Source organism: Coloeus monedula, assembly GCF_965178545.1.
Source record: "Coloeus monedula genome assembly, chromosome: 4".
NCBI lineage: Eukaryota > Metazoa > Chordata > Aves > Passeriformes > Corvidae > Coloeus > Coloeus monedula.
Window position 1 is genome coordinate 66,606,290 of NC_138784.1, and position 16,184 is coordinate 66,622,473.

At 34.5% G+C, this 16,184-nt stretch overlaps 1 protein-coding gene across 4 annotated transcripts in view; it reads right to left on the reverse strand.

Moving 5' to 3' along the window:
* Positions 1-16,184, reverse strand: part of CACNA2D1 (calcium voltage-gated channel auxiliary subunit alpha2delta 1) — a 365,472-nt gene that overhangs the window by 73,448 nt on the left and 275,840 nt on the right. For all 4 annotated transcript variants that reach the window (XM_082280237.1, XM_082280236.1, XM_082280239.1 and 1 more), the window contains exons 11-12: positions 7,790-7,948; positions 2,737-2,841 (exon numbers count right to left, since the gene is read on the reverse strand). In XM_082280237.1, the coding sequence (XP_082136363.1) occupies positions 2,737-2,841; positions 7,790-7,948 (264 nt within the window). The remainder of the gene's footprint in view (positions 1-2,736; positions 2,842-7,789; positions 7,949-16,184) is intronic.

A 16,184-nucleotide genomic window follows, 5' to 3' on the forward strand; every position in this document is an offset into this window, starting at 1 on the left:
CAAGAAAAAGAAAGTAAGTTTACAACACAGTGTGCCTAAGGTGGGAAGTGACTGACTGTGACATAAGACAATAAAGATTCATCTTTTATATACTTTATGCAAAACACAAAGACAAGTGGTCAAATAAATGCAGAGCAGGCAAGAAAATATGTATGCTGATACATATTTATACCATTAACTACTTCTACTGTAAAACACAGAAAACTTTTTAACACCTTATATTGAATAATCCCTCTACAAATTTATAAATATGAAAATAGCCTTAACTTCATTGGATATTTATGAAATAAATTATAAATTAACTGAAATAAAGACAACAGGAGCTACTCCCACATCTCTTTAAAAATATCATAATTCAATATAAGAAATCAGCCTACTCTGCAATCTAAGAAGGTAACGAAATATTTGGGACTATGACTTAGCAAGATCAGAAGTGTATGTGTATTTTCCATGTTCGAATGTGTCTACCTATTATGTTATTCTCCACTGATAATGAACTAACATTAAGTTACATACAGAGGCAACAACAAAAGAGCTCATATCATCATTCTGGAATCAAGTGTAGCCTTACTAAGAAGAGCATTATCACAAGCATATTTTGTATAAATCTTATTTTTAAAAGTATTAGAATGCTATGAAAGATGTTAGGAGATTTCACTGTGACTCCTCAAAAAAGAATTTTCTGGTCCAGTCTCATTAGAAGCTCTTCAACCATAAATTTCTCTTCAACACTACAAGGATTGTTACTGATTGAAAGTGATAAGGAGAAAGCAAATGGTTCTTCAAATTACACCTGCCTAAACTTGGTACTTCAATTTCAATGTCACTTTGGAGAAAACCAGTAAGGACTAATACCTAGCCACCTAGTACTTCATTAGACAAGTGACAAAATGTAAGTGTTTGCTAAGATTTGGACTTGTAGATGCATAGACCATAAAAGAGTATAGAAAATGTGCCTTGCATTGCATCAGCACTGCATTAAATTATATATGATAATATACTGACACACAGTGACCATTATCACCATCATACATTTGCTGTATACAATAAAACCCCCAAACCCTCCTTCACTAGAGGGAACAAGAAAGTGACTGTGTATAGCATTTTATATATAACAGTATACATAAAACCACCCTGAGCCTTGGCAGTGAAAATTTACAACATTAAATGATGCAGTAAAATAACCATTTAAAATTAGTAAATCCTACATTTCAGTTATTATACTTCAAAGAATAATCAACCATCAGGCATGATGTGATTAAGACCACAAATCTCGGCCCCCGAAATCTGTTTTGTTATTTGGACTGAATATTTTACTACACTTTCCTCCTAATACAGCAAATTAAATGAAAAAAATTAATAAGGAATCAATCATACATCTTCCCCTTATGCATGTATTTTCTATAGCTGATGGCTGTTGTTGTAACATGATAAAAGCTACCACATCCAAATTTGAAGAGGAATCTCTGCATATATTTTCAGAGTATAGCCATGTGTGTCACACAAGGCTACGATTTCCATTGTCTCTTCTAATTGCCAGTTTAAAAAGTACTTTCAAGTCAGACAAAGGATTAACTAAACCCTGCCATATCATTCTATGTGAAACACTACTGTAAAGCAGCCATAAAATGATTATTCAAGGACAGTGACTGAATTGCTGGTCTAGATACAAATTCAGCATTGCATTTCCAGTTCTACTTTTGAAAGGATTAATTCAAACATTGAGGATTTCCAACCAAATACTTCCACTGCTTTATATACATCCATGGCGATTGTTAAAGTGCCTTCATGAGCCATGTTCTAACTTTTAGCTGCTTTTTTGAAAACAAAACAAGAAACAACTCACAAAACCCCACAGGTACAGGCACATCCCCAAGTACTAGAAAAAGTAAAATCTTAGTTGCAGTGTGAACCCAGCTCATATTCCATTTCTATTTAGAATGTGATTAATGTAATAATAATAATAATAAATTATGGTTTGCACTGAAATTTGGTAGGAGACAACTCTAAAAGCTGTTATATTTCATGCACACGCTCATGCATTTTAAGTATGCAAAAGCCAGACCTGAAGTTTGATTAGATTCAAAGACTAAATCCAAAACCATCACAGCTAATAATCCAATTTAATCTAAATGACAGAACTCATCCAGGGATTCTCATGTCAAACCCATAATTCTGCTTGAACCACGGATCAAATTTCATCAACAGAAAGCAATCCCACTTCTTGCTAAGACACTCCAAGGTATAATTAGCCTCACTGGGAAAAATGTGGGTTTGTTCCAGCCCAAATCTATTCAAATTCAGATTCTAACCTTGAGTCATCATTTTGCTTTTGCCTGGCAAACAATGAAAGCACATAGAAGATATTTGCAGTGAGGACATAGAGATACACACATGTATCATATCATTTAACTACCTATGTTTCTGCTGGGTAATTCAGGGATTACACTAATGCAAGAAAAATGTCAATAAAAAGTTGAGTTCTTTATGGCTTAGAGTATACTTCTGCATCACTTGAGACCAACACGTCTCAAAGTGTAAAATATTAAATATATTTTATGATTTTTCAAATAAATATTATAGATTGAAAAAGCTTTAAGTGTCCTAAGGATCAATACTATTACATTTTTTTAAAAGCACTTTATACATGCACCAAATATGCTTTCACTTCCATATTTAAATGTTCCTCTTTATGTTGTTTCATTTTATACAGTAAAATTTTCATATATCACTTACTTTTTTGTCTTCATTATATTTGTGGAAAATTTCTTGTGCTCTTTCTTCACCACCATCCGTAAACAGCATAATAATCTTATTGCAGTTAGCTCTGGAGACACTGTGCTGTAAGAGAAACAAACAGAAGAGTTTTTATATTTCAGGCTATAAGGAATAACAACTGTTTTATTTGATGGCTTTTATAGCTACAGGCTTACTACTTTAATGTGGTAATGTCAAAACTTAAACAATCTTTTAGAATTTCATTCAACACCCCCTTCTGAATGAAAAATAAAATAAAATAAAATAAAATAAAATAAATGCACTTTTCTGTTCCATGAGACTTAAATATGAGTCATTTCAGATCTGGCCCAACAGAATGGAATAGGGATTTGGGGGTTCCTTTAACATCCACAAACTTGAGGAGAGCTTTTTTACTCATATCCATCACATCAACCCCACAGTGTCCCTTGACAGATGTTCTGCATGAGACTTGCACAGTGAGGATCTCTAAACATTTTTACTCTTCTCTTTTCTCATTCTTACTTTTTTTCCTTATCCTTAGATTCCTGGAAGTCCAGTGGAAACTGGAGAAACAATGACCCTGTAACAAATTATTGAATATGCTTATTTGTTTTCTGTTGGACTCCTACTTACAAAAAGTTTCCAGCTCACTGACCAATTGAATAAAAACTCTGCTAATTTAGGCATTCTATGGGATATCCACCTTATAAGGTTTGAAATATTTTTGCATTTGCTATTTTTGACATATTTCCTTAAAATGGACTTAATCTTCCAAGTCTTTAATTCTTTCATGTTGTTTCTTTTAATTAATAATACTCTGAAGTGAATAGCTAATCTTTAGAAAGGTATTTTAGAATTAGGTTTACATAATATACTGTAGCCAAGATATGGCCACCTAGATTATTAAGATCTCTCCATCACCTACTTTTCCAACTATATTGCATTTCAGAGTTGAAAAACGGAGCATGTTCCATTATTTCTGGAGAACAAGCCTGAAACAATTAAGAAGTCCCTCTGACTCCTAATTCATCAAAGTAACTAGTAAAGCCCCCGAGAAAAATGCAGTGCTTTTTGCAAAGGAATGAAAACATTGTTCCACAGCCAGATCAATAGAGGTGAGCATGAATTTTGGCTCCTCTTTCTTTATTCTCTAAAAGTTAAGAATGTAGTCTAAGCAAATTGCTCATTACTTTGCAGCTGTTCCTTGCCCTTTGTGTTGAGTACAAATGGTCCTAGTCAGACACTTGGTACTTCTGAGTAGATGGATGTGACAGAATAAAACCCTTAGAGATCCAGTGAAATAAATTCAACTTCTCCTTCTGCAAGCCTGAATTTTGCTGGATTAATTTAGAGTCAGGAAGATAAACAGGAGAGTTGTCCTTATAAAGTCCCCTGTTCCCCCTTGCTTTACTATTGGATGTTGCAGAGTGACTGTCACCAGGCTGGTCAGGTGTCATGATCCCACTCCCCTCTGCCACTTTTCATTCTACTCATTGGTCTGACTCCTGTAATCAAGAGACTGAAACATCAAAGCCTCAAACATCACCCAATAATTCTCAGTATTGCAGCTCTGCAGTTCTACAATGTTCCCAGAAAACTAAAGTATAAAACCTTAATTAACAGGGTAAGAAATATTCCACAAAGATTATTTATATTGATAGTTCAATATTCAGTGAAGAATTACTCTTTTTCTTACTACTACTACTTTCAAATTTAAAAATTTGAAAAAAAAAGAAATCAAGCCCAAAGACTTCCTTACACGTAACAACATATAAAACCTGCCTGACATCAATACATTCTCTCCAACCTCATCAGCACACTGTGTTTCAGTTGGACTTAAATAATTTATGACCATATTTCGCTTGTGAAATATAACTTAAAAGATACTGCTTTGGGCTGCAGCCTTCTCGATATTAAAAAAGTAATAAAAGTAGGGTTGGATACCTCATAAATAAAGAAATTCACCTACATTTACAGTGATTTAATATATAGACCAAAATAAGATCAGAGGAACAAGGAAGGGGACCAAAATTTGTTCATATTATGGAACTTTTCTAGTGATTTTGAAAGAAGCACTGCTACAGGCAATGTGAACTTGAGCTAGACTTTGCTTTCACTGACTGAAACAGGACTTTTCTAGTGGCTTACTTAGCATATGCTTACATAGTATCAGAAAAAAGCAGTTTTCTCTTATCTCCTCGTACTTATAGCAGGGCATTTACTTACACTACAGTGTTTAGACATTAAAGTCATGTCACAGAAAAAAAAGTCCGAGATTTTAGCCTCCAAACATTATTGGAAACCTGAACGTGAATAAGATCAAATCATATGATATTACTCCATCCCTGGAAGTGTTAAGGAAGTGTTAAGGATGGAGCTCTGAGCACCCTGGTCTGGTGAAAGGTGCTCCTGTCCATGGCAGGGGTGTTGGAACCAGATCATCTTTAAGGTCCCTTCCAACTCAGGCCATTCTATCACTCTATTATTCTCCCACCACAAAAAATTTGCATCTGGATGAATGAATTTAACACATTAGTCTCTTACAAGGGATCAAGGAAAAAACAACACATCTTCTAGCCCCTCCCCCCTTTGGGTTAACATGGAGAGAGACTGGCTCAGAGAGTGAATATATAACAGATTGTGAGATGATGCTGTAGTTTCATCATTTTTCTGAACAGTTTGCCTTAGCAGTCCGATGGGCCACAGCTGAATGGGAATGTGTTGTCTACACAAGAGCTTCCCCTGGATAAGAAACAGCTTCTTAGATTAAACCACAAAAGAATACCACTGGAATTGAGCTATGCATTAATTTTTAGCTCTCCTGTTTGATATAGGCCTTGTTTTTTTTCTTTCAAACAGGCAAGCAAGATATGATCCATTTTATATTTATCTAAAATTGCTTTTGTTTTATACAAGTTTCATGTCTTTAAAATTAACTCTTTAAGTGGCAGGTTACAACTATACCTTGTGACATGACACTTTAGGAACGCATTTTTCATTATTTTTTCTTTGAGAAATCATAGATATTGCAGTATGAGGGGAAGAAAATCCCTCCTCAACTGTTGCAGCTGAAATATGATTTTCAAAGAAATAGCAAGTTAATGTAACAATAAATAATGGGAAAATGCTGCATAAAAATATGAAATCCGGATTATTGCTAATAAATTGAATTAGTATGTTGAAAAACTTTCAGTGTCTATTTCCATTTAGCAACACATCAGGCAGCACTTTTTTCATGGTACAAGAGAAACATTATTTTGGTATTCTGGAAAATTGTTTGAAATAATTGTCATCCAGAAACAGTACCGACAAAATTATTTTGAAAATTTGAGCAATACTGCATTTATATAAACCTCAGGGCAATTGGACTATTTGAATTCATAAATATACAACTGGAAGCTATCCCAAGGCATATTTTTTATTATTTATTTAAGCCTGTATTATACCACCATATTATATTATCTTGTCACCAGAATCTTGGGCTAAACCCATCACCAGCCCTTTACTCTTCCTGCTAAATGGATTTGCTAATATTTGGAGAGGATGAGTATATATCCAGAACCTTGTGCAATCCACAATGTCCAGGCATAACTTCCAGTCTTGCAGAGATCATGTGAGGCTAATCACACTTCTGGCTCCAGCTACAAAAGAGATGGTCCCACTATGACACTGATATCCAGTTATTTTTTAAATAATACTTTAGTCCTACAAACAAGTCCATTTTGAGGCTTCCCCTGTGTTCATATTTTCTTAACAGTTGCCTGGACACAAAGTATGTATCTGGTGTTGCACCAAATGTAATCCATAATTTTAAGCAAATATAAATGTTACGAGGAACATATTTGGCAAAATTTCTTTTCTTCCTGGTTCCCACTGCATGAGACATCAACAGATGCAGAAAAGGGGGAAATGCCATCCAGCCTGGTCCAAAAATGTCCAGCAGACTTCAATATATTGTTTGTGGTTTTACGTAGCCATCAGCAGAGGACACCCTCTCATTTCCCCACCAACCCCCTCTGCTAATCTGAGCAATGGTCTACTGGGAAAATCCCACAATAACAGTCCATTTTCTTTTCCTCCATCAAAATTTAACGAGCTCAGAATTTTCAACATCAGATATAGACTTAAACTGCATACACAATGTCAGGGAAGTGTCCTGAAGTTCAGAATCTGGCAGATTAGGAAACAAAAAAAAAGTAAAAAAAAATTACAAAAACAGTAAGGATAAGAATACATTTCTTACTTGTTGAGCTATATCCTCACCTGCTACAAAGTGATAGGGCTTTATTTACACTAAGGTTTAAGATATAATATGCAGTCTTCATGAAGGTAAGTAGAACTATTTTTTAAACAACTACATGAACCATTTAAAATTTACTAATAAACCCCAAACATTTGCGGTAAATGGGAAACATTGCTATTCAAAAAGCTAGTGCCTGGGTGAAAATTAGAAAGCACAATGTATTTAAAACATGGAAACAATGCATTTAACTTTTGAGGAAATTATTCTTCTTATACATGAGAAAGAGAAAGGAATTAAAATACTCTCAGTGAGCGAATACTACTCTTGAGGCATCATCAGGTGCCTAGTATTCCTCTATTAACTAACTTATTTCCTCCCCTCTCTCTTGCTCAAACCGTGGTAAAGTATTTATAACTTGTAATAAGTGTGAAATTGTAGGTTAGCTGAGCACTGCTAGGAGATGATGTGGTAAAATTGCAATAATAGCACAGTGATACAGATCTTTCCATTTTAAAATTAACTGCAAGTCAACCACTACCACAAGTGAATCACATGTTAAATGAAAAACCAGCTGAATGAATGAAGTAAAACAGTACAACTGATTTGAAACCAAATTAATTCCAAAGTCTTAGCAATCTGCTGAGGAACCTGCAATGAAAACAACATTGTTGGGATAAATTTACTTGCTAAATAAAGATTTGCACTTCTACCACTCGGTTACACAATGAAGGAGCAAGCAGTGGCCATCTGAACATTCAAGTTCTCTTTCTTCACCTGACAGCAGAGAGATCTTACTTAAATACTTACATTTAGCAGCTGTTCAAAAGCGTAGCTAAAGCCTTTTTTGTAATCCGTAATTCCTTTAGCAGAGATTTTATAGACAGCTTCTTTCAATTTCTTCTTGTTCCTCACATTAGCTTGGACAAGATGATTAAAGCAACTGACATTCTGAGCATTATTATTAAACTGCAAAATAAATAGAAGTATTATTAAAGACAGTTAATTCTCTTTTCTGTGTACTGTAGCAGTAAATATTTATGTTTTCTGGATCTTTGTGAGATAAAGAATGTCAAACCTGGATTTCAATTTCCACTATGCTGAGAACATCCAGTAGTGACTGGAGATTTCAAAATGAGGTAATATTAAAAAAAAAAAACCCAACAGGTATTTGGTGCTTCACTCTGTGGCAGCCCCAAAAAAATCTACTATAGTGGAAAAATTCCCACAAATTTTGTTTCAAGTTTACATAAAGAAGTAAAACTCAGAAATGCAGAGTTGAGGAAATAATAAAAAAAAAATAGATAAAGATATATTTTACTTTTTTTAATTACTGAAAAATATTGGTTATCAGGTGACTTCCATATTGCATGAATTAGTTTGGTGGTTTACAGTGTAACTTGTACATCAGATTAAATTTGTAAATATACATTATGGAAAACACCCTTGGAAGCACATGAGAGTACATTTGCAAATATGAGAATACTGATGATAGCAATACAAATTTGTGTCTTGAGAACACATATATTTCTGCTGTCTTACTTGCATATTCATAAAGTCTACTCCCTGAAAAATAATTTATATGATATTCTGACATTATCTAAAAATATACACAGAAAAAGTTTTAAGAGGAATACGTCTGCACAAGTGGAAATCAGTTGAAGATTGCTTTTAAATTCATCTCTGTATAAATATACATACACTCACATATACTAAAATACAGACCTCACAATTTACATTTCAACTGAAAGCAGATTATTATGCCTCTACCTGATTATGGATGTTCAGTGAAAGTAAATATAAATGTAATTTTATGTTGTCAACCTGGTACAAAGCCTTAAAATAACTTAAAAATCAAGCCTCATTGGCTTAAGTCTCACTACTGCTAACTAGTTCAGCAGTGCTCTATAGAATAAAAGGTAAATAAGGTCACAGATTTCAATAAATGCTCACCTACTTACATGTCTAAAATAAATCACTAAGTACCAGGTACAAAGTAAAGAGAGAGAACTGCTGTCAGCAGCAAATACCAACCTGTAACTGTAGAACACTTACAACAAAAAAAAACTTGAAAGGATGAAGGGATTAATAATATTAAACCATTTTCAATTAGGGGGTTACACTGTATATTATTTTAATGTATTCCATATTTCCCCCAAAAGAATATTTTTAGGACCAAAAAAACCCAGCATTTTTTGCTGCTTAAGCAAAACCGTGAAATGATCACACAGTTGTAACCAGTTCACTTTGATGCAGAACACTGGCACACTCAGTGGTGCTTCCAATAAAAGTTTCTTACAGAAGTAACCAGTAAATCACTTAATGATTATTGGACACATAAACCATGTGGAAGTGAAAACAGTTATTGTGCTGCAGAATTATTTCAGTTTGCCTTAACCTAAATTTATAGCCATGATAGGAAAATTACAGACATATAGTAATTTTATAAAGACAAGGTCTGAAAACCAATTCAAACTGTCAGCTGGAGTAAAAGTACAGAACTTGTACCTGGAAAGTAGAAGAAAAAACTACCTAGTAGGCAGCTCTGCCCTACAAAAGCCAATTTCATCTGAAAAAAATAAAGTGAAAGCACTTCTCTGCTTCATCAGTGACATTATATAGATATTATTTAATAACCTAATATAAATAAATCCTCAGTTCAATCCTATGGCCTGTGCATGGCTTGTCTTTGCTATGGCAAAGTGCAGTTTAGACATTCAAGTGAAAATTTAGTAATGAGAGCAAATTTCTCCCTGGAATTTCACTAACATTAAACTGCCAATTTAATCGCTTGCTAGCAGTCCTGCAAATATATCAGGATAATTATTTCTAAGAAGGTCGGGTATCCAGCATATGGATTGGTAATTATGGCTATAAAAACGATTTATAAAAAAATTTTCAGGAATACTCATTCAAATGGTGGAGGCAGCTGACAAGGAAACTGTGCCATACTACACTTGCACATTAAACTGTATTGCCCTGTACTCACATATGCTGTAAAGTGAACAGCAGGTCAAGCCAAAGCATCTGCATCTGTAGATTCACAAATGCTGATGTAAAATGAAGAAGAGAAATGACACATTTGTAGAATGGAGTGTTACATCAACCAAAGTCTGCAAATGCTGTAATTTAATTAAGCAAATATATGAGCCAGCTGTTTGCAGAGACATCAGTCAACATTAATGCTAATGTCAGTCAGAAAAACAGGTGAGCAGAGTTTTTGATTAGATGAAGGAATCAGTAGATGGAACAACAATCCTCCAGAATGAATATTTCCCTGTTTGCTAGGAGATGAAGGTAAGGTTCAAATGTGACTGATGAAAATGCTCAAAGGGGGAAAGAAAATTCAGGGGTCCATTTAATTAATCTGCACTCCAGTAAAGTACTGAAGTAATGGAAGTATTTCAACCGTAAAAACTTTCAGATCATCCTCAAAACTGACATTCCATATGTGACAAACACTGGATCATTCAAAATTTAGAGTTAGCCAAACTGACCCAGTTTTTAGTTATGCTCATCTGAAACACAACAGCAATAGTGGCACTATGATTTTTTTACACTTTAAGATGTGTAAAAATGTACACGTCTTAATTTACAAGCCAAAATAACTGCTTTAAGCCTTTACTGATTACTGGCCACAATGTCTGACCCTTAAATACCATAATAGTGCTTATTTCAGTTCACAAGATTTCTTGAAAACCAATTAACAATACACACAATCACTTAGCATTTAACTGAAGAAAGAACATGTAAGCTTTCAAAACCCAGTTGCCATTTCAGAAAGTCCATGTTCTTACAAAATCAAATCCTATCAATGGTGTAAAATTACGGTACATACAATCCATACTTTATTGAACAAAGTATTCAGTGTATGTATGTGAAGTATGTCAGCTGGGTATTTATCAGCTTGGTATTCCCCCTAATTATTGCAATAAATATAAACATATGCAACAAAAGTGCTATTGGTAAAAAGGAAATAAAAGGCATGTTTTTATGATGCCGTGGGCTCAGTGGTTCACTTACAAAACAGTATATGACATTTGGAGGCAAACCATTCAATTGTTAAAATGTAAAGACACCCTATACAGTCTGTGACCACCAATGAGAACTTCTACTTTTTCAAGTATATGAAAAGCTTATTCCTTATCTAAGCTAAAATAAAAGGGGCTTCCAGTGAAGCAGCTATAAATCACAGAAAACAGGATAACCTTGAGCTTTTTATTTTAAAGCATCATGAAGTATTAATATAATGAAATCTGTCTTGTAATTATACCTGCAAGGTATAGGACCTAGATGCAGTTTTCACTAGATTATTTCTCACTACCCCATTTATTTATATCCTTTTGCAGTTTCCACCTTTGGGATGTCCCAGAACAGTCCTCCATTCTGAGGAATTTAAGATCTCCTCTTCACAGGTTTGGGCAGGAATAATTAAGCTTGCTACTGGGGCACAAAAAGTGTCAAGAGAACTTGACCTCGTTGACCTCAGCCCACCAGTACAATCTTTGGCCATATATGGGGCAACTCAATAACCTGAAAGATAAGACAACCTATTCAACTTAACATGAAACTCCAAATGAAATGCCTTGAGTCTAATGCTGCTTGAACTTTGTCATTCTGGTGAAGGTCTGAAACAGAAATACTAATCTGACAGTCTTGTAAGGACTTCATCTTCCAATTCAGAAAAGGATCAGCTTGTGAAAACCAAGTGAAAAAAAATAGTGAAAAATTATACAGAACTCCAGCAAAAGATTTAAATGCTTGAGACCTTTCCCCTCCGTTGGGTAGTTCCACTGAGCTGTGTGCTCCTCCAGACACCTGGACCGCGGCAACCCACAGTGCCCCAAGAGTTGAATTTATGGAAAATAGAAGGCTGTCATTCTGAAAACCTCTTCTAATTCCAGAATAGTTACGTATGCATTGTCAAAGGCTTCCTCTTTTTCACAATCTCAACCTGGAAATCCTTCTAATAAAACTACTAAAACTGCTACCTCAAGATGAGGTTATTAGAGGATTCAAGGGAAGTGGAACAGAAATAATGATTTATTTCCTGTATCTCATCCCACTCTAAGCAGTTTGTGGATATGTAGATCAAAAAAAAAAAAAAAAAAAAGATCCTACAGACAGGTGTTTTCATTAAGAGGGCAGTATAACGCAAAAGAAGGGGGGTGGAAAAACCCCCCCAGAGAAAACATCTGAAATGAAGAAAGAAAGTATCAGAATTCAGAATTGGGATTTACAAGGGCTGAAAAATGTTTGAGATGGTTAAGTTGAAAGATCAAAGCTATCAAGCAGCCTGGGAAAGAAACAGGAAACAAAATACATTAGAAAAAATAAACCCAAACCAAACCATTTATAATATATTGTGTTTTTTTTTTTTTTTCCAAAACTTCATTCTTTCTAATACATTACCTGCTTAGCAGATGAAAACTGCCATGCCTATTGGGAACTGCTTTTATAAATCTGCCTTTTGCAGATACCAGTCAACCTCTCCCCAGCTGACAAAATTCCTAAAGTTACACAGAGCATATAACTCCCAGGGCCATCCACACTCAAACATCACAGTCATTTTCAAACATTGCTCAGAATCTTAGGCTCCTTCTGGAATAGCTCAGAACTTTTCTCATTTTCTTGGTGAGAAAAGGGAAGCAACAGGAAATAAAAAAGTAAATCCGAGGTGAAGGCATGGCCACAAGCTCTAATCTTAATTCCCCACTACAAGAATATGCTTTTTCCCTTTCCTTTGTGCAAGCAATTCCAAATCCTCAAATTTGCCTTTTAATTTGACACTAGTTATTTTGTTTAAGCCATTTAAACCACACAGTCAAATAGGATGCAAATTTTTAAAGCATGAATTCCCATAAACATTTTATCACTTAAACTTCTTCGAAATGCACATACAGCTAATGCCATTTATTCTGAAGACTGTGGCACTGTGAGAGAAAAATACCTGATTTTACAGGTAATGTATGAATTGATGAATATTTCAAATTCTCTTCTGTATACCCATCTATCCCTCTCTATAATTCTAAATAGATCTCCATCTCCCAAGGAGATAAATAAGGGATACAAATATAAGGGATATAAATCCAAAATCCAATGTCAATCATTCTGTTGGCAAGTGTAGGAGGTTATTTAAATACAAATAAAACATTTCAATTGATGCTGCTTTTATGAAAAGCAACACAGAGAATCCTGTTCATTGCACTGTCTTAGAATTCACATTTATGTAATGCTAGCAAAACAAGTAGGCTTTGAAAAGAGCAGCAAAAAAGAAATGCTTTAAAGGACTAAATAGTAGTATCTTGGGGCATTAATTTATCAGAAAGTGCTAATTACTGTTTCTGACAGTCAAATTTTTTTCTGCTGTGTCTTCATACAAATCTATCTATCTATGTATATATAAATACAAATATGTACAGTTATTTGCTTAATTATTTGACATGATCAAGAAAGCAAGCTTTAGTCAACATTTATCAATGCTTTTCAGACAAAGCATTATTCCACTAAGGAAAGCCACAGTTCTCAAAAAGCATAGAAATAACTTTACGTAAATCCTCATGAGAAGAAATAGAGGAAATCAATGCAAACTCTGTGATTCAGTTTGAAAAGAACTAAATCTTCTGTAAAGCATCTCATTACTGCAAAATGCAAAAACAAACTCCGATAAATTGAAGACTTAAAAAAATCTTTCAAGCTTTATTCACTAGGTGGCACTAAAACAAAAAAAGTTGAACTGGTCTTACAAATACCACGAAATGTGAAATTTTACATTTCTGATGGAGGACATTGGTGCTGTGAGTAGCATAAAATTCTCATTTCAATTAAACCAATAAAATATATTCATGTTCCAAATGATTGAAGAAACACAAATATTAAAATCTAAACTTCCTCCTTAAAGGAAAATTTCCACATCTTGAACAAAAAAGGTCCCAGCTTTAGGAGGATGAAAATTATGGAAAAACTGTAAAATTGCCTACTTTCTAAATGTCCTTCTGTGCCTCCAATATCTGTAGAAGTGATAACAAATATACCAAATATGTATGACCAGGTCTTTGTAAAATTGCAGATTTTCCCAACCATCCTTACCTACTGCCTCCCTCTTCTCTCAGTTAGTTTACTGACATCTATTGATTCAACATATCATATTAAATCAGAATCTTCTGAAACTGCATTTCTAAGTTAAAAAATCAAAAACCTAGAAAATAACGCCCTTTCCAAAATTTCTGACATGACATGAGAACCTGACTTAAGCTGTATGTAAGTTGCGAATTTTTAAACATTCACAAATGTTTATCCTTTATAGAAAATCATATAAACTTGAACCAGGCAGTAATTTCTATACTTAAACTTGTTATAGAGATAAAACTTACACATTTAAAATACCAAGACCCTAAAAGCTTAATAAATCAATGACACCATTACAGGAAAACTGAAAATTGAGGAAAATATAGTGAGTTTGCTGAAGACTTACTCAGATACTACTGCTGCTGACTTTCAGTCTGCTGAGGTTTGTTGCTATGCTACTTCTACCTTGTGGCTAAATCAGCTTGGTGACCCAGTTGTATCTATACATATTAAATGAGCAATAGTGAAATAGATCTGATTTCACCAGGCTTTCATTTTGTAGGTAATCCGGCTTTGTCATTTTCTTTTCCCTTTTTTTTTCCTGCTGCTTTAGGCTTGGTAATAGGATTTCAGGGTTAATCCCAAGAATAACTGAATCTTGAATAAGGCCAGTTAGAATCAGTATTTGAGCAGTGAGAAGACATTATAAATATTTATCAGAACCCATTTAGAGAATAGTATGAAGGCAATTTGCAATGTTTTATTCCCATGTAAATTCTAAGTACACAGAAAATCTGAGGCAGTTCAAGCAATAAAGGTTGGTAATTTGACATGCCAGAAAATAATATATGATATCAAAATTTACCAGTCATATCTTCCTATAGAAAAACTTCTTTCTCCTATTCTATGACTTATGTACAGAGAGTCTGCAGTACAATCCTACATATACACTGTAGAGAAAATATAAGAAACTTATTCTAGGACCTGCATTTCTTAAATTGTATTGCAAGTATCAATGAAACAAAATTAGGATTATATGCTAATTTGCACTATTGGCATTTCTTGAAATTTAAAATGTATTACATTTCTTTTCACTGTGAAACATACATATGTCTATTATAGACCAGAGTTAACAGAATTCAACAACAATAAAGCTGTTAGATCACTAAATAGCTGGTGAGGAAATATTGCAGAATAATAAAAGACAAATATTAGGAAAAAGACCAAATAATAGGCCGAAGTCTGCTCTCAGTTAGCTTTGTTAACCTTTATAACCAATATTATCATCTGCACATAGATCAATGAAAAGCTGCCACTAAGTACCACAGGATTAATGCTCAGGCCAGAAAATATGATGCTGCACTGCCAATCTCAGTTACAACCAGAACATCTGCATAGGCTGAAAGGTGAATTTTCTTAGCAAGGTGAAATTTACGGTCTTTTTATGCTGCTGAGGCTAAGTTAGCATGTATTATTTACTTAAAATCATGTGTTTCTGACTTCTACTAAAAAATTCAGTACTGTAAACTTCAGCATCTCCCAGGGAAATCTGCCTGATGTTAACTGCAGCACAGCTGTAGTGCTGCAGCCCTGCAGCCTGCCCTGCATGGCACTGCTCCCCAGAAGCACTGGGGAAGAAAGATGTGACAGGAAGATACTTCCAAGAAAATTGTTTTGGAGACACTTTTTTGTTATCACTTGACAGGGAAAATCTTCATTCAGTCAAATTCAAATTGTTTAAAACATGAAGCATCCTTGCCAAAAAAGATGAATCATAGAATATATCAAGTTGGAAGGGATCCATAAGGATCATCAAGTCTAACTCCCTGCTCCATGCAAAAACTACCCAAAACCCCCATGACTAAGAGCATTGTCTAGACATTCCTTGAACTCTCACAGGCTTGGAGTAATGATCAATTCCCAGGGGAGCCTGTTCCAGTGCCACACCACCCTCTCAGTGAAGAACTTTCCTAATGTCCACACTGAACTTCCCTGAAATTCCTCATGTCTCCCCACTGGTCATCAAAGATAAAGTTTTAACTGTTACCTATAAATTCTCTAAATATGTGAGGTTGCTACTCAGGGTATCAAAATCAAGACAAAGTTTTAGTTGGTGCAAGAAGTTGCAAGACAGACA